Source organism: Zonotrichia albicollis, chromosome 4 (assembly GCF_047830755.1).
Source record: "Zonotrichia albicollis isolate bZonAlb1 chromosome 4, bZonAlb1.hap1, whole genome shotgun sequence".
In the NCBI taxonomy this organism is placed as follows: Eukaryota; Metazoa; Chordata; class Aves; order Passeriformes; family Passerellidae; genus Zonotrichia; species Zonotrichia albicollis.
In genome coordinates this window covers 1,530,237-1,549,687 of record NC_133822.1, presented here as the reverse complement: position 1 = coordinate 1,549,687, position 19,451 = coordinate 1,530,237, and the positions used below count along the sequence as shown (strand labels likewise).

At 47.2% G+C, this 19,451-nt stretch overlaps 1 protein-coding gene across 1 annotated transcript in view; it reads left to right on the top strand.

Moving 5' to 3' along the window:
• Positions 1 to 19,038, top strand: part of COPG2 (COPI coat complex subunit gamma 2) — a 73,425-nt gene extending 54,387 nt beyond the window's left edge. Inside the window, exons 16-24 of the mRNA XM_074540364.1 lie at positions 1,798 to 1,901; positions 3,785 to 3,910; positions 5,158 to 5,220; positions 5,916 to 6,055; positions 9,218 to 9,389; positions 14,315 to 14,412; positions 16,399 to 16,537; positions 16,654 to 16,752; positions 18,610 to 19,038. Coding sequence (XP_074396465.1) covers positions 1,798 to 1,901; positions 3,785 to 3,910; positions 5,158 to 5,220; positions 5,916 to 6,055; positions 9,218 to 9,389; positions 14,315 to 14,412; positions 16,399 to 16,537; positions 16,654 to 16,752; positions 18,610 to 18,740 — 1,072 coding nt within the window. The 3' untranslated portion in view covers positions 18,741 to 19,038. The remainder of the gene's footprint in view (positions 1 to 1,797; positions 1,902 to 3,784; positions 3,911 to 5,157; positions 5,221 to 5,915; positions 6,056 to 9,217; positions 9,390 to 14,314; positions 14,413 to 16,398; positions 16,538 to 16,653; positions 16,753 to 18,609) is intronic.
• The last annotated feature ends 413 nt before the right edge of the window (positions 19,039 to 19,451 follow it).

Genomic DNA, 19,451 nt, shown 5'->3' with positions numbered 1-19,451 from the left:
CTCTTTTAGTGACAAATTTCTTGCTCACATCCAACCTCAATCTCTTTTAGTGAGGGATTTCTTGCTCACATCCAACCTCAATCTCTTTTAGTGAGGAATTTCTTCCTCACATCCAACCTAAATCTCTTTTAGTTACAAATTTCTTCCTCACATCCAACCTAAATCTCTTTTAGTGAGGAATTTCTTCCTCACATCCAACCTCAATCTCTTTTAGTGAGGAATTTCTTCCTCACATCCAACCTAAATCTCTTTTAGTTACAAATTTCTTCCTCACATCCAACCTAAATCTCTTTTAGTGAGGAATTTCTTCCTCACATCCAACCTAAATCTCTTTTAGTGATTTTTTAGTGAGGAATTTCTTCCTCACATCCAACCTAAATCTCTTCTAGTGACAAATTTCTTCCTCACATCCAACCTGAATCTCTTTTAGTAACAAATTTCTTCCTCACATCCAACCTAAATCTCTTTTAGTGACAAATTTCTTCCTCACATCCAACCTCAATCTCTTTAAGTGACAAATTTCTTCCTCACATCCAACCTAAATCTCTTTTAATGAGGAATTCCTTGCTCACATCCAACCTAAATCTCTTTTAATGAGGAATTTCTTCCTCACATCCAACCTAAATCTCTTCTAGTGAGGAATTTCTTCCTCACATCCAACCTAAATCTCTTTTAGTGATTTTTTAATGAGGAATTTCTTCCTCACATCCAACCTCAATCTCTTTTAGTGAGGAATTTCTTGCTCACATCCAACCTAAGTCTCTCTCTTTTAGTTTGGAGTTGTTCCCCCTTGTCCTATCAGTATCTGCCTATATAAAAAGTCACTTTCTCTCTACAGAGCTTTTCTACACCTGAACATTTTTAACACCCTTGAAGCAAGAGAATTCCTGTCCAGGTTCCTCAGGAATAACATTTGTGTTTGCAGAGCTGGGTGTTCCCATGTCACACGTTCATGTTCCTTCTCAAGCCACGTGGTGTTAATGATGAAATTAATATTAATTAATGAATATTAATATTATATTAATATATACATATTACGGGGGATTATATGCAGTGCTTTTTATTAAGAGCTCTGGGAATTGGGGTATATTCAACCCAAATCTGACTCTGACCATACATCCAAAATGATCATGTTTTATACTCTATTGTTACATAACTTTCATGTTAATTATTAAACTTAGATTGTTCTATTGTAGACATAAATTTAGCCCCTCTCTGAATTTCCAACATAGTTGGAATAGTTTCCACTATATAAGAAAAATAAGAAAAATAGTTTCTCACTATTATTCTTGTGGTTATATAGTAATTACATTTCATTACTAAACAATTATCACATCTAACAATTATATAATTTATTTTATTTTATATATATAATATATATACAAAATATATATTTTATATAATTTCTATATAATTAAATATTTATATTTAAATATATTTTATATAATATACATATTTTATATATAATATATAAAATATATATTTTTATATAATTTATATAATTAAATATTTATATTTAAATATATTTTATATACTATATATATTTTATTTTACACAGGTGCAGTTGATCAGGGGAAGCACAAAGCCTAACATTTTAGATTCTATCTTTAACTTTTCCCAGGGTTCCACTCTCAAAATTACCCCAACTCCTGCGTTGTACAAAGACATTTTTGCACAATTTCAGAATCCCTGGAGGGAGCTGTGGCCGTCCCTGCAGTGCCAAAGGCAGTTGTGTCAGTGCCATTTTTAGCTCAGCTCTCTGACCAGGGCTGACTTTGTCCCCTTGTCCCCAAACAGGTGCATGATGGACAGCGACGACGAGGTGAGGGACAGGGCAACGTTCTACCTGAACGTGCTGCAGCAGAGACAGCTGGCCCTGAACGCTGCCTACATCTTCAATGGTCAGTGGCTGTGGGGGCCTGAATATATGTTGTATTGTAAGATCTGTGTGTGTCAATGTGGGGGCCTGAATATATGTTGTATTGTAAGACCTGTGTGGGTCTGAGTTGCTCCAAACGAGCTGCAGCTGCAGGGTCCTTAGTTGGGTGTTGTGGTGTGTTGCAATGTCTGGTTTTAAACTTCTGGGGCCCTTCCCATGTGTACCTATCCCTTCTCCCTTCCCCCTCACCCCTTGCTGAGTGTGCCCTGTCAATCAGGCTAACATACCAGCAAGGCGTCGTGTGATTGGTCGATTTCAAAGGATGCTCCTCAGGCCTGGGGGTCATTGGCCTGTCTAAGTGTCATCCTCCCTTGAGACCCTGCCCCCTTCACCTGGTTGGTAACTCACCTGTCCCCTCCCCTTCCCCTGTCCCCGAGCTTATAAAGTTAATGAGACCATGCGGCCGGCATTCTGTTAGCAGCAGTAGCCCAGTGCAGACCTCTGTACTCTTGGAATAAACATCTGGCTACCTTCCAGCAGAATCCATTCCCTTTCTCTCTACCATCGCCAGAAGCTCTCTCTCCTGAGGAGAACGGAGTCCTGTCTTGTGCCCCGCTGCACTCTGCTGCCAGCCAAGGTATCTCTGGGGTAAAACACCACAGTGCTGCCTGTGGCCCAGCAGCGAAGGTCAGAACTGGCCCAGGCACCATCTAACTGGTTATATTGGGATACATATTCCAATAGTTGGGCAGCAGCTGTAGCTCGTGAAGGTAACTGAGATAAATAGGGGTGGGTCGAGAGGCCAGGAGGAGCCCCTGAGAAGATAGAAAGGACTGTGCTGCAGGGAATGGAGAAGAGCCTCAGAAGAGAAGCAAGAACCACACTGCAGCGAAGATTACAACAACTGGTGACCCCGTGTGATGAAGAACACACAACCAAACATCAAGAGAAGGTATGGAATCCCCTGGACAGCCGAGAGCTGTGGCAGCCTGAGAGCTGGGACTGCAGAATATAATATGGCCTTTGAATTAAGGAGCTGTAGCAGCAGAAAGCTGGAAGAATATGGCCTTTAAGGAAAAGAGCCTTGGAACATCTAAAGACAGCCGAGAGCTGTGGCAGCCTGAGAGCTGGGACTTTATGTGTATTGTAATCGTATAATTGTTAAAAGAAAAGGGGGAAATGTGGGGGCCTGAATATATGTTGTATTGTGAGACCTGTGTGGGTCCAAGTTACTCCAAACGAGCTGCAGCTGCAGGGTCCTTAGTTGGGCAGCAGCTGTAGCTCGTGAAGGTAACTGAGATAAATAGGGGTGGGTTGAGAGCCCAAGAGGAGCCCCTGAGAAGAAAGGAAGGAGTGTGCTGCAGGGAATGGAGAAGAGCCCCAGAAGAGAAGCAAGAACAACATTGCAGCGAAGATTGCAACAAGTGGGGACAGGAACCACTCAGAGCTGCTCATTCCCAGGTTGTCTCTGCCCTCAGCCTGTGCTGAGAGGGGTGGGTTTAGCAATCTAAACCTGTCCAGGCTGCCCTTGGACACTGCCAGGGCTCCAGGGGCAGCCACAGCTGCTCTGGGAATCCTAAATAATCTCAATCTGGAAAATGCAGCCAGGAGTGCGACCTGGCCTTTCATTTCTTGGTTTTTGCTCCATCTTTTCCCAATCCAAAACAAGGATGAGGGTTGGGTATAAACACACTTTGTCTGTGATTGAAAATTCACGTGAGCAGAAGATTTAATTAATCCGTGTAAAATTCTTGGGAATGAACTGTTCAGATTTGGCAACTTTGTGTCATCTTCAGAGCAGCTGTTGTCCTGCTTTGCCTGTTTTGTGTTTGCTGTGGATCAGCAGTGCTGGGGCAGTTCCAGCTCTCAAAACTGAATTTTTTTTTCTGCCTTTCTGCTCTGCAGGGCTGACAGTGTCTGTTCCTGGCATGGAGAAGGCCCTGCACCAGTACACCCTGGAGCCCTCAGAGAAACCCTTTGACATGAAAACAGTTCCCCTGGCCACAGCCCCCGTCCTGGAGCAGAAAGCAGGTAAATCCCAGCCTGGTGGCAAGGCCTGAGAGCCCTGGGGCTGCTGATCTGTTAGCAGGGACAAATCTGTGCATAATCTGCATTTATTGGTTCTCAGCCTTTGGAAAAGGCCATTCCAGGAGCTCCCGGCCAATTCTCTGGCTTTCTTCCATGTCCTTGCTCAATTCTTGAGCTTCTTCACTTGGCACAACCAACTTGGGAGTTCTTTTTTTTCCCTCCCCTCTCCTCCTTTAATTTTTTTGCTGGCTTTTCAGGGCTAAGGTGTGGTTTATTCCAGTGCTGAGGTGTGATTTATTCCAGGGCTAAGGCGTGGTTTATTCCAGGGCTAAGGGGTGGTTTATTCCAGGGCTAAGGGGTGGTTTATTCCCGGGCTCAGGGGTGGTTTATTCCCGGGCTCAGGGGTGGTTTATTCCCGGGCTCAGGTGTGGTTTATTCCCGTGCTAAGGTGTGGTTTATTCCAGTGCTAAGGTGTGGTTTATTCCAGGGCTAAGGTGTGATTTATTCCAGGGCTAAGGTGTGATTTATTCCAGTGCTAAGGGGTGGTTTATTCCAGGGCTAAGGGGTGGTTTATTCCAGGGCTAAGGGGTGGTTTATTCCAGGGCTAAGGGGTGGTTTATTCCAGGGCTAAGGGGTGGTTTATTCCAGGGCCGAGGTGCGGTTTATTCCAGGGCCGAGGTGCGGTTTATTCCAGGGCCGAGGTGCGGTTTATTCCAGGGCCGAGGTGCGGTTTATTCCAGGGCCGAGGTGCGGTTTATTCCAGGGCCGAGGTGCGGTTTATTCCAGGGCCGAGGTGCGGTTTATTCCAGGGCCGAGGTGCGGTTTATTCCAGGGCCGAGGTGCGGTTTATTCCAGGGCCGAGGTGCGGTTTATTCCAGGGCCGAGGTGCGGTTTATTCCAGGGCCGAGGTGTGGTTTATTCCAGGGCCGAGGTGTGGTTTATTCCAGGGCCGAGGTGTGGTTTATTCCAGGGCTAAGGTGTGGTTTATTCCTCATAACTCTGCCTTACTTTCTCTATTTTCAATCCAGTATTTCCACACCAAAAAAGAAAAAGATATTTCAGTGTGTGAGTAGCCAGGCTGGCCGTGGTTTGCAGCAGAATGTGAGGAACATAGAGAGTGTAATAAATGTAAGGAGGGTAATATAAGGAAGATAATATAAGGAATATTTAGTGGAGGTTTAATGGCATTTAAACCTCGTGCATGGTTTAGCTCAGACAGAGCACAAAGTTTTTGCTCTTTTCACCCACAGAGATTGCCCTGGTGACCAGCAAACCTGAGAAAGTGGCTCCTTCACGCCAGGATATCTTCCAAGGTAGGAGAGATCTGAGGCTGTCCAGAGATCCAGGAGAGCTGCAGAGGGACTGGGGACAAGGCCTGCAGGGACAGCACCCAGGGAATGGCTCCCACTGCCAGAGGGCAGCCATGGGTGGCATCTTGGCAATGAGCAATTCCTGCCTGGGCTGGCATTGCCAGAGCAGCTGGGGCTGCCCCTGATCCCTGCAGTGCCCAAGGCCAGGCTGGAGCAGCCTGGCATGGTGGGCTTGGAATGGGATGGGCTTGAAGGGCCCTTCCCACCCAAACCATTCTGGCATTTGGGACACTCAGAATCCATCCCCAGGGGTTTTTATGGAAGTTGGGGATGGCAAAGGGAAGGGAGACCCTTCCTGGAGTGCTGAGATTGCCAGTGAAGCCCCCAGAGCCCAAAATCCCTTCCTGGAGAGGAGTCGGGGTGGGGATGGATCCAATGCCAGGCTGGGAGAGCTGGGAATGGAGGGAATTCCCTGGAGAGGGAGCCTGGGCTGGGATTTTGGGAAGGGATTCCCAGAGCAGCTGGGGCTGCCCCTGATCCCTGCAGTGCCCAAGGTTGGACCCTGGGAGGTCTCCAGGGGTGGAACTGAATTATCCTCAGTGTCCCTTCCCACCCAAACCATTCCAGCATTCCCTGGAGTGCTGAGTGAGGGCAGGATCAGAGCCTGTCCCTGCTGATCTCTTTTCCTTCCTGCACAGAACAACTGGCTGCCATCCCAGAGTTTAAGGGCCTGGGTCCGTTGTTCAAATCCTCAGAGCCAGTGCAGCTCACAGAAGCAGAAACAGAATATTTTGTTCGCTGCATCAAGCACGTGTTCCCAGCCCACATCGTTTTCCAGGTGAGAGAATCCATCCCCTTCCCCCAGGGTTTGACAGAATTGATCAAAACACAAAAAATTTGCTGCATGCCATGGAGGATTTTGGCTGATTTGGTGTGGGGAGGTGTGACAGTGTTCACAGGGCTCTGAGGGTGAGGGAAGGGATGAGGATCTGACTCCATGTTTCACAAGGCTGATTTATCATTTTATTATATATATTATATTAAAACTACATTAAAAGAATAGAAGAAAGGATTTCATCAGAAGGCTGGCTAAGAATAGAAAAAGAAAAGAATGGATGGAGAGTGTGAGCCAGCTGACTGTGATTGGCCATTAATTAGAAACACCCACATGAGCCCAATCCCAGATTCACCTGTTGCATTCCACAGCAGCAGATAATCAATGTTTGCATTTTGTTCCTGAGGCCTCTCAGCTTCTCAGGAGGAAAAATCCTAAGGAAAGGATTTTCCATAAAAGATATCTGTGACACCTAAGGAAAGGATTTTCCATAAAACATATCTGTGACACCTAAGGAAAGGATTTTCCATAAAACATATCTGTGACACCTAAGGAAAGGATTTTCCATAAAACATATCTGTGACACCTAAGGAAAGGATTTTCCATAAAACATATCTGTGACACCTAAGGAAAGGATTTTCCATAAAACATATCTGTGACACCTAAGGAAAGGATTTTCCATAAAACATATCTGTGACACCTAAGGAAAGGATTTTCCATAAAACATATCTGTGACACCTAAGGAAAGGATTTTCCATAAAACATATCTGTGACACCTAAGGAAAGGATTTTCCATAAAACATATCTGTGACACCTAAGGAAAGGATTTTCCATAAAACATATCTGTGACACCTAAGGAAAGGATTTTCCATAAAACATATCTGTGACACCTAAGGAAAGGATTTTCCATAAAACATATCTGTGACACCTAAGGAAAGGATTTTCCATAAAACATATCTGTGACACCTAAGGAAAGGATTTTCCATAAAACATATCTGTGACACCTAAGGAAAGGATTTTCCATAAAACATATCTGTGACACCTAAGGAAAGGATTTTCCATAAAACATATCTGTGACACCTAAGGAAAGGATTTTCCATAAAACATATCTGTGACACCTAAGGAAAGGATTTTCCATAAAACATATCTGTGACACCTAAGGAAAGGATTTTCCATAAAACATATCTGTGACACCTAAGGAAAGGATTTTCCATAAAACATATCTGTGACACCTAAGGAAAGGATTTTCCATAAAACATATCTGTGACACCTAAGGAAAGGATTTTCCATAAAACATATCTGTGACACCTAAGGAAAGGATTTTCCATAAAAGATATCTGAGACACCTAAGGAAAGGATTTTCCATCTGAGACACCCAAGGAAAGGATTTTCCATAAAACACATCCGAGACACCCAAGGAAAGGATTTTCCATAAAACACATCCGTGACACCTAAGGAAAGGATTTTCCATCTGTGACACCTAAGGAAAGGATTTTCCATAAAACATATCCGAGACACCTAAGGAAAGGATTTTCCATAAAATATATTTGCGACACCAAGGAAAGGATTTTCCATAAAAGATATCTGTGACACCTAAGGAAAGGATTTTCCATAAAACATATCTGTGACACCTAAGGAAAGGATTTTCCATAAAACACATCTGTGACACCTAAGGAAAGGATTTTCCATAAAACACATCTGAGACACCTAAGGAAAGGATTTTCCATAAAACATATCTGTGACACCTAAGGAAAGGATTTTCCATCTGTGACACCTAAGGAAAGGATTTTCCATAAAACACATCCGAGACACCCAAGGAAAGGATTTTCCATAAAACACATCCGTGACACCCAAGGAAAGGATTTTCCATAAAACACACCTGAGACACCCAAGGAAATGATTTTCCATAAAACACATCCGAGACACCCAAGGAAAGGATTTTCCATCAAACACATCCGAGACACCTAAGGAAAGGATTTTCCATAAAAGACATCCGAGACACCTAAGGAAAGGATTTTCCATAAAACACATTTGCCTGAGACACCTCAGGAAAGGATTTTCCATCTGTGACACCTAAGGAAAGGATTTTCCATAAAACATTTTGTGACACCTAAGGAAAGGATTTTCCATAAAACATATCTGTGACACCTAAGGAAAGGATTTTCCATAAGACATATCTGAGACACCTAAGGAAAGGATTTTCCATAAAACACATCTGAGACACCCAAGGAAAGGATTTTCCATAAAACACATCTGAGACACCCAAGGAAAGGATTTTCCATAAAACACATCTGAGACACCCAAGGAAAGGATTTTCCATAAAACACATCTGAGACACCCAAGGAAAGGATTTTCCATAAAACACATCTGTGACACCCTAGGAAAGGATTTTCCATAGAACATTTTGTGACACCCTAGGAAAGGATTTTCCATAGAACATTTTGCGACACCCAAGGAAAGGATTTTCCATGTGAGACACCTAAGGAAAGGATTTTCCATAAAACATATTTGCGACACCTAAGGAAAGGATTTTCCATAAGACATTTCTTTAGGTGTCACAGATATATTTTATGGAAAATCCTTTCCTTAGGTGTCTCAGATATGTTTTATGGAAAATCCTTTCCTTAGGTGTCTCAGATATCTTTTATGGAAAATCCTTTCCTTAGGTGTCTCAGATATCTTTTATGGCAAATCCTTTCCTTAGGTGTTGCAGATATGTCTTATGGAAAATCCTATCTGCAACACCTAAGGAAAGGATTTTCCATAAAACATATCTGAGACACCTAAGGAAAGGATTTTCCATAAAACATATTTGCAACACCTAAGGAAAGGATTTTCCATCTGTGACACCTAAGGAAAGGATTTTCCATAAAAGATATCTGTGACACCCAAGGAAAGGATTTTCCATAAGACATATCTGCAACACCCAAGGAAAGGATTTTCCATCTGAGACACCTAAGGAAAGGATTTTCCATAAAACATATCTGTGACACCTAAGGAAAGGATTTTCCATAAAAGATATCTGAGACACCTAAGGAAAGGATTTTCCATAAAACATTTTGCAACACCCAAGGAAAGGATTTTCCATAAGACATATCTGTGACAGGGGGGAACTCTGGGTGAGGAAATGTTTGCAAATCCTTTTCCCTGTGTTTTCTGCTGCAGTTTGACTGCACCAACACCTTGAATGACCAGCTCCTGGAGAGAGTGACGGTGCAGCTGGAGCCCTCAGAGGGGTATGATGTGATCTGCTGCATCCCAGCCCCCAGCCTGGCCTACAACCAGCCTGCCATGTGCTACACCCTGGTCAGCATCCCCCACGAGGAGCCCACTGCAGGTCAGCATTGGGCCCACCATCCCTCAAATAGAGCTTTGGGCAATGCCAGGACTGGGGTTGGTTCATCCTGGGATTTTTGGGCCCACCATCCCTCAGATGGAGCTTTGGGCAATGCCAGGACTGGGGTTGGTTCATCCTGGGATTTTTGGGCCCACCATCCCTCAGATGGAGCTTTGGGCAATGCCAGGACTGGGGTTGGTTCATCCTGGGATTTTTGGGCCCACCATCCCTCAGATGGAATTTTGGGCAATGCCAGGAGTGGGGTTGGTTCATCCTTGGATTTTTCTTTTCCCTGTATGTGCTGGTTTTAGTTTGAACCGGGTGGAAATACAAATTTTGGGTTGTTCATTTGAGATTTCGTTAATTTTGAGATTTTTTTTGTATTAAAAGAGTAGGGTGGGTTTTGGTGCTGGCTGTTAGGGTGAAGGTAAAGCAGGTTCAAAACTTTAAAAGGGTATAAATAAAAATGTATTAACAGGAACTAAAACAAAGAGTAATAAGAATTAGAATAAAACTTTTAGAATAATTTTTATGTTCTTTTGAGATTTTTTTTTTGGTTGGTGTATTAAAAGAGTAGGGTGGGTTTTGGTGTTGGCTGTTATAATGAAGGTAAAGCAGGTTCAAAACTTGAAAAGGGTATAAATAAAAATGTATTAACAGGAACTAAAACAAAGAGTAATAAGAATTAGAATAAAACTTTTAGAATAATTATGTTCATTTGAGATTTCGTTAATTTTGAGATTTTTTTTGTATTAAAAGAGTAGGGTGGGTTTTGGTGTTGGCTGTTAGGATGAAGGTAAAGCAGGTTCAAAACTTGAAAAGGGTATAAATAAAAATGTATTAACAGGAACTAAAAGAGTAATAAGAATTCGAATAAAACTTTTAGAGTAAGTTTTACGTGTACAACTTCTCAGTAATTCCACAAACTCTGCTCCACAAATTCTTTTACATCACTCCCATAAATACCTCCCATACAAAACCACCACACTGTGTCACAAGTGCTGCTTTTTAGCAAAGGAATTTTTATAAATCATCAGTGATAAAATTCTATAATTTTTATTATTGTTATTATTTGATTATTTTATAAATAATTATCCTCCTTTTTTTGAGGATTAAATGTGGGGAGTTAAAGAGGATTGCAGAGCATGCAGGTAATGGAAATTTGGATTTATGGCCTGGAATCAGTGAAAGGAACACATTTAAAACTTTGGATGTTTTGTAGTGTTTAAGAACAGAACCACTGAAAGGAAAATGCAGATAGAATAAAAATATTCCTAATTTGAGGCTTTATTTAATGGACTAATGAAATTTTTCCTCTCTTTAGAGAATCAGAAACGACTACAAAATTTAGGAATGAGATTTTCTTGCATTTGAAACTTCCCTTTCTTTTCTTACTCTCACTTAAACACCACTGGGTTTTTTAACATGACTTATTATATAACATGAGTTATTATAACATGAGTTATTTAACGTGACTTATAAGTGGAGTGGATTTTGAAGTTATTTTAATACCAGGGAAGATTAGAATTAATCTGAATTTGGTACACTGTGGGTTTGGATGCTATTCCAGTGTCAGAAATCCTGATGGAATTTTTCCTGGTGGCTGCTGCAGCATTTGGCATCAGCGATTTGTTGCTGTGGTGTGTTCTTAAGTTTGTTCGTTTGCTCCCCCCATTTTCTGTATTAAATGGTTTCTCCCTTTCCCAGGACTTCCTGTTGCTGCCCTGTCAGTTCGGTTGCTATGGAAACGAAACTGCTCCTCCCCTGGTTTCTCTTATAAAGTGAAAGTTGTCTCCTCCTTGGGCTCAGTCGATCACTCCTTTTCTCCTCCCAGGTTTCCAGAATTTTCTTTTCTCTGGGAGCTATGGTTGGCTGTAGCCCCGGAGCCCCTCCTATGATTTATAACAGTTGGTTACTTTGGTATATCAGTTATGTTTGGTACCTCCAAATATGTATTACTATTGGTTAGCTGGGTTTCCCTGCCTTTTCCCCCCTTTTCCCTTAAAACCCTCTCCTGCCCCCTGTTCAGGGCCATTTGCTGGGTGTTTCCCTGTCGGATCTCAGGATCTCAGTCCTGAGGTGCGGAGCCACCGAGAGCACCCTTGGGGGGCTCGGGAGTCCTGGAATGTTCCAGAAGTGTCTGGTGGCTGCACTTTGATCCCACACAGGAGACGACACCTGTATGAGGACAGGAGGGTTTCACCGGGGTGAATGGTGAAGGGATTGGTTAATTAGAGAGTGAAACACAGGGTTTAGGATTTCTGTACAGGGGGGTTTAGAGAAGCAAGATGGAGGAATTGGGGCGTGTCCTGTCCTTCTTCTTCTTCTTCTTCTCCTCCATCTTCTGTGGTGATGGTGGCACTTTGGGATTGGTCATTACTGAAAGTGCACCGGGCAATAAGGGTGAAAGGTATTGGGGAAAAATGATAAATATTGTACACGTAACAATGGGTATAAAGATAGGTGACCGCCCGGAGGGCAGGGAGTGTGCTCATGGCTGGCTGCTGAGCAGAGCTCTGTCGGGCCCAGAGAAAATCTTTTAGATAAACAATTAATAAACATAAAAACCGAAAGAAGAACTGAAGCCTCTTCTCGTCCTTCGATACGCGGCTGCCCCAAGGCCACCCCGGGCCTTTCCAGGCCCTTCAAACAGCCACAAAAACCCGACATTTCCCCTCCTTGTTGGTTCTTCTGTAATAAACCCACAGTTTACCCCCAGCGAGTGGTTGCCTCCTAATTCATCTCTCACACGCTGCTCCGAGCTATCCCCCAGCTCAGCCCGAGGCCCAGACGCCGAGGGGGGCTGGCTTCAGATGCACAGGGGCCCTGGCCTTCCCCCTCACCAGCCAGCCGGATCCAGGGCCGTGCACGCCCCCGCACAATTTGTTACCCCTGGAACTCTCCTGAGCTCCTCCTTTGGCCTTGACGTTAAAACCAAAGGGAAAAATGATCTTTAAGTGCTGTGTGCTGGCCATGTGTGTATTGCTGGGGCAGAGCTGATGGGTTCAGCAGGCTGGCTTTGGTCAGAGGGGGATGTTCCCCATTTACCTGGTGTGTGAGGGCGTGCACGGCCCTGGATCCGGCTGGCTGGTGAGAGGGAAGGCCAGGGCCCCTGTGCATCCAAAGCCAGCCCCCCTCAGTGTCTTGGCCTTGGGCTGAGCTGGGGGATAGCTCGGAGCAGCGCGGTGAGAGACGAATTAGGAGGCTGTCGGGTTTTCGGCTGTTTGAAGGGCCTGGAAAGGCCCGGGGTGGCCTTGGGGCAGCCCGCGTATCAAAGGACGAGAAGAGGCTTCAGTTCTTCTTTCGGTTTTTATGTTTATTAATTGTTTATCTAAAAGATTTTCTTTCAGCCCGACAGAGCTCTGCTCAGCAGCCAGCCATGAGCACACTCCCTGCCCTCCGGACAGCCACCTATCTTTATACCCATTGTTACGTGTACAATATTTATCATTTTTCCCCAATACCATTTATTCTTATTGCCCGGTGCACTTTTAGTAATAACCAATGCCAAAGTGCCACCATCACCACAGAAGATGGAGGAGAAGAAGAAGAAGAAGAAGGACAGGACACGCCCCAATTCCTCCATCTTACTCCTCTAAACCCCCCTGTACAGAAATCCTAAACCCTGTGTCTCACCCTCTAATTAGCTAATCTTTTCACCATTCACCCCGGTGAAACCCTCCTGTCCTCATACAGGTGTCGTCTCCTGTGTAGGATCAAAGTCCAGCCACCAGACACTTCTGGAACATTCCAGGACTCCCGAGCCCCCCAAGGGTGCTCTCGGTGGCTCGGCACCTCAGGACTCAGATCCTGAGATCCCACAGGAGGCGACCACTTGCTGGGGGTAAACTGTCGGTTTATTACAGAAGAACCAACAAGGAGGGGAAACACCCAGCAAAACAGGGGGCGGGAGAGGGTTTTAAGGGAAAAGGGGGGAAAAGGCAGGGAAACCTGGCTATCCAATAGAAATGCATATTTGGAGGTACGAAACATAACTGATATACTAAAGTAACTGTCCTGGTTTAGGGCAGATTTGTTAAAGAATCTGCAAGGGAGGGCCCCTCCAGAAAGCGAAACCCACACGGCCCCTCCCCCCAACCGGTTCGGGAAAAAATTCCTCGGAGAGAGGTGGAAAGAACCTGTTTATTTGACAGACACAGCATCCCCCCAGCACACAAAATGAACAATACCCGATGACACCGCTCTGAGAAAGATGGCAAAATCAGAAAGTCTCTGTCGGGGGTGGTTGCTCTGTTCTCAGTCCCTCCGGCGCTGGGCCAGCTGCTGCAGCCGAACCCTTGGTGTTCCCGGGTCCCAGTCCGGAGCAGGTTCGAGATGGTCACAGGAACAGGAGAGGAGAAACAGTCCAGGCAGCAATGTGGACTGTTTAGCTAGAACTAGCTAATAAACAGAGGTGAAAGCAGAGCAGAAGCAAGAGCAGAAAAAGAGAGCAAGCAAAGCAGCAAGCTGAAGCTGGAAGTGAAAAAACAGTCTGATGTACCGCTTGTCTCTGTGTCCCTGATAAGAGAAACCCAAACAAAACTTCCACTCTTCAGAGCCGGTCTTAAAGGCACAGAACAGATGAATGGGGATATACAAGCATCATAATGTCACCCCAGGACTGTAACCAACTGTTATAAATCATAGGAGGGGCTCCGGGGCTACAGCCAACCATAACTCCCAGAGAAAAGAAAATTCTTGAAACCTGGGAGGAGAAAAGGGGTGATTGACTGGGCCCAAGGAGGAGACAACTTTCACTTTATAAGAGAAACCAGGGGAGGAGCAGTTTCGTTTCCATAGCAACCGAACTGACAGGGTAGCAACAGGAAGTCCTGGGAAAGGAAGAAACCATTTAATACAGAAAATAGGGGGAGCAAACTAACAAACTTAAGAACACACCACAGCAACCTGGGTTCTCTCCCCAGTGGGCTGCACCTTCAGCTGCACCATGAGGTTCACGGTGCGCGACTGCGACCCCAGCACGGGCGTGCCAGAGGAGGATGGCTACGAGGATGAGTATGTGGTGAGTGCAGCATCTGCTCCCTGTTCCCCATTCTCACTCCTTTGGGAGAAATGTCACCCTTGGGTCAGGTTTCTTCTCAATCCTGAAATCAGTCAATGTGCCTGAAACAGCAAAATTCGGTGAAATGTCGTTTTTAGGTCTTTCCCCAAAGCTTCGTTGCTGTCAAAGTTTTAGTGCCTTGTGGAATGGGATGTGAGGGGACACAGAGGAGGGAAGGAAGAAATAAATCCCATTGTGTGTTTTCAGAATTGTGCTGCAATATTTCCACCCCAAACATTTGAAATCTAGTTAATTAATGATAAGGATACAGCCAGATTTCAGGAAGTATTGGAGGAAATAAAGGCTCCTTCTGGAGAGAGCTGGGGGAGCAGGGAGGGATCCAGGGAGAGCTGGAAATGTTCCCTGGAGCAGGGAGGGATCCAGGGAGAGCTGGGAATGTTCCCTGGAGCAGGGAGGGATCCAGGGAGAGCTGGGAATGTTCCCTGGAGCAGGGAGGGATCCAGGGAGAGCTGGGAATGTTCCCTGGAGCAGGGAGGGATCCAGGGAGAGCTGGGAATGTTCCCCTGGAGCAGGGAGGGATCCAGGAGAGCTGGGAATGTTCCCTGGAGCAGGGAGGGATCCAGGAGAGCTGGGAATGTTCCCTGGAGCAGGGAGGGATCCAGGAGAGCTGGGAATGTTCCCTGGAGCAGGGAGGGATCCAGGGAGAGCTGGGAATGTTCCCTGGAGCAGGGAGGGATCCAGGCAGAGCTGGGAATGTTCCCTGGAGCAGGGAGGGATCTGAGAGAGCTGGGAATGTTCCCTGGAGCAGGGAGGGATCCAGGAGAGCTGGGAATGTTCCCTGGAGCAGGGAGGGATCCAGGGAGAGCTGGGAATGTTCCCTGGAGCAGGGAGGGATCCAGGGAGAGCTGGGAATGTTCCCTGGAGCAGGGAAGGCTCCAGGCAGAGCTGCCAGCACAGGGCAGGGCCTGCAGGGGCTCCAGGAGAGCTGCAGAGGGACTGGGGACAAGGCCTGCAGGGACAGCACCCAGGGAATGGCTCCCACTGCCAGAGGGCAGCCATGGGTGGCATCTTGGCAATGAGCAATTCCTGCCTGGGCTGGCATTGCCAGAGCAGCTGGGGCTGCCCCTGATCCCTGCAGTGCCCAAGGCCAGGCTGGAGCAGCCTGGGATGGTGGGCTTGGAATGGGATGGGCTTGAAGGGCCCTTCCCACCCAAACCATTCTGGCATTTGGGACACTCAGAATCCATCCCCAGGGGTTTTGATGGAAGTTGGGGATGGCAAAGGGAAGGGAGACCCTTCCTGGAGTGCTGAGATTGCCAGTGAAGCCCCCAGAGCCCAAAATCCCTTCCTGGAGAGGAGTCGGGGTGGGGATGGATCCAATGCCAGGCTGGGAGAGCTGGGAATGGAGGGAATTCCCTGGAGAGGGAGCCTGGGCTGGGATTTTGGGAAGGGATTCCCAGAGCAGCTGGGGCTGCCCCTGATCCCTGCAGTGCCCAAGGTTGGACACTGGGGCTGGGGCACACAGGGACAGGGGGAGGTGTCCCTGCCATGTCTGGGGTGGCACTTTATCATCTTCAAGACCCTTCCAACCCAAACCATCCTGGAATTCCATGGATTCTGAGGAATTCTCTCCATGGAAGAAGCCCAGGAGGGGCCGTAAAGGCTTTGACCCAAGTGATGGTCTCGTTTTCTGCTCTCCTTTAGTCTCACAGATTTTTTATGTAAAAATTGTTAAGGATTATGAATTAATAAATAAGTACTATTTATTTATTCATCATAAATGCTATTTCCCTCTTAAATCAATACTATTTCCCCATAAATAACCATAAATACTATTTCCCCTCTTTTTAGAATCTATTATGATATGATTCTCCTGGAATTAAAGCCAGGCATTGTCTTGGCAAAATGCTGTGGGCTCTTTTTCCCTTTCCAAGGTGAGGATTATTTCTGTAACTAACCTGAAAATTTCCTTTTTTTTCCTCCCAGCTGGAAGACTTGGAGGTGACAGTGTCTGACCATCTCCAGAAGGTTCTGAAGCCCAACTTTGCAGCTGCCTGGGAGGAGGTGGGAGATGACTTTGAGAAAGAAGAAACCTTTGCCCTCAGCTCCATCAAAACCCTGGATGGTGAGATAATCCCCCATTTATTGATCACCCAGCTGCCAGGCTGGGGTTTGATTTCGTGTGATAAATAAATAATTTATCACACTGGAATGATTTTCTTCTTCCATCTCTGAATGCAGAAGCTGTCAATAACATCATCAAGTTCCTGGGCATGCAGCCCTGTGAGAGGTCAGATAAAGTGCCAGAAAACAAAAATTCTCACACCCTCTACTTGGCTGGTAAGTGTTGCTGCTGCTGAATTCCATGTTTCTGTGGATTTTTCTAATGAAGGGAAATGGTTTAGGAGACCCTGCTGTTATTTTTCCTCTGTAAAAGAGGATTTTTCTCTGAAGTGACCCAGAGTGTTGAATGCAGCTGCTCCTAACCTGGAGATCTCTGTCTGTGCTCAGCCAAGCTCTGAGAATGGGGAATTCACCTGTGGGAATGGGGGAGAATCTCTGATCTGGGAGCTTCCAGAGCAGACAGGATTTAACCCCTTAATGCCTGGGCTTGTCTCAGAAGGGTGATTGTGGGAGTGTCTTGTTCTCAACTTCCTGTAGCTAAAGACACATCCTGAGCTCCCTGCAGCCCCCACAGCTGCTCCTGGATCATGGCATGGTTCAGGTGGGAAAACCCTCTGGGATCAGTGAGTGCAGCCATTGCCAGCACTGCCAGGGCCACCACTGACCCTGTCCCCAGGTGCCACATCCACAGGGCTTTGAAATCCCTCAGGAATGGGGACACCACCCCTGTGCCACGAGGAATTGTCCCAAAACCCCCCCTGAGCTGCCCTGGCCCAGCCTGAGGCCGTTCCCTCTGCTCCTGTCCCTGTTCCTGGGCTGTGCCCTCCTGGCAGGGACTTGTGCAGAGCCACCAGGGCCCCTGAGCCTCCTTTGCTCCAGGCTCAGCCCCTGCCCAGCTCCCTCAGCCCCTCCTGGTTCTCCATTCCCTTCCCAGCTCCCCCAGCCCCTCCTGGTTCTCCAGGCCCTGCCCAGCTCCCTCAGCCCCTCCTGGTTCTCCAGACCCTTCCCAGCTCCCTCAGCCCCTCCTGGTTCTCCAGACCCTTCCCAGCTCCCTCAGCCCCTCCTGTTTCTCCAGGCTCAGCCCCTTCCCAGCTCCCTCAGCCTCTCCTGGTTCTCCAGACCCTTCCCAGCTCCCTCAGCCCCTCCTGGTTCTCCAGACCCTTCCCAGCTCCCTCAGCCCCTCCTGGTTCTCCAGACCCTTCCCAGCTCCCTCAGCCCCTCCTGGTTCTCCAGGCCCTGCCCAGCTCCCTCAGCCCCTCCTGGTTCTCCAGGCCCTTCCCAGCTCCCTCCGCCTCTCCAGACCCTTCCCAGCTCCATTCCTGGACCCTCTCCAGCCCCTCCAGGCCCTTCCTGCCCTGAGGATCCCAGAGCTGACCCCAAGGTTCCAGGGGGTCCCTCAGCAGTGCCAGCTCAGGGGACAGTCCCTTCCCTAACCCTGCTGGCCGCTCCATTCCTGCTGAAATCCAGGTGCCAGCGGCCTCCTGCCCACCTGGGCACACCTGGGCATGTCCAGCCGCTGTCACCAGCACCCCCAGGGACATTTCTCCAGGCTGAGCCCATTCCCAGCTCCCTCAGCCCCTCCTGGTTCTCCAGCCCATTCCCAGCTCCCTCAGCCCCTCCTGGTTCTCCAGGCTCAGCTTTTTCCCAGCTCCCTCAGCCTCTCCTGGTTCTCCATTCCCTTCCCAGCTCCCTCAGCCCCTCCTGGTTCTCCAGGCCCTTCCCAGCTCCCTCAGCCCCTCCTGGTTCTCCATTCCCTTCCCAGCTCCCTCAGCCTCTCCAGGCCCTTCCCAGCTCCCTTCCCTTCCCTGGACAGCTCCATCCCCTCCAGGTCTCTCCTGCCCAGAGCTGTCCCCAGGGTGTCCCTCAGGCTGTGCCCACACTGGGGCTGGCACAGCCCAGGTGCCCTTGGCCAATTACCCACCTGGGGACCTGCAGCCACTGTCACCAGCAGCCCAGGGCCTGTGCCAGCTCTGCAGGCTGGAGCTCTCCATGGGCTGTGCCCCAGCCTGCCCTGGCTCAGGAGGGGTCTGAGCCTCTCCCAGTGAGTGACCTGTGGCTGTTGCTGTGTGCCAGGTGTGTACAGAGGTGGCTGTGACGTGCTGGTGAGGTCCAGGCTGGCCCTTGGCGACGGTGTGACCATGCAGGTGACAGTGAGGAGCAAGGATGAGACGGCCGTCGATGTCATCCTGGCCTCGGTGGGCTGAGGGTCCCCCTGTCCTGCTGTCCTGCTGTCCTGCTGTCCTTCTGCACGGGGTTTTTATTCCTCCCTTGGGGAACTCTTTTCTATGCTGTGCAGTAGTGGCTGGCTGGTACTGAGCCATTCCCGTGTCCCTTCCCTCCTTGTCACACCGTTCCCACCTGACTGATGGCATCTCATCAGATGTGAGGAAACAGAATCAGATTTTTGTCAAAATTGCTTTTTATTAACAGAAAATAAACACTGGTTCAAGTGGTGGAATTCATATGAATTACTGTTAATAAAATAGAATTTTTTTTTTTGTTCTTATTCTGTCTGCTCCAGTACAGAAAAAATATCCCATAAGCAAAAACCCCTTATTCCTAAAGGGAGGCTATTAAATTCCCAACATAAACAATTAAAAACCACCCCACACCTCCAAATTTGCAATATTTTTGTGACTGTCTCTTCTTCCACACAGAAAAATCAATGTACAGAGAGAGATTAAACTCCATCTCTTGAGGCAGATTCAATTCTCTGAGCTTTATGTCAGGTAATAACCAAACCTGGGTTCAAACTGGGAGAACTGGGAAGGGAAGGGGATGGAGGGATTTGTGAGGGAGCTCCTCCTCTCCCTGCTGATGAAGAGTTTGTTCCTTCCCAAGTCAGGCTGATGAAGGAAGCAAGAAATTCTGATTTTGCATTGATTTAAACCTCTGCTGAGTTCAGCTGGGCAAGA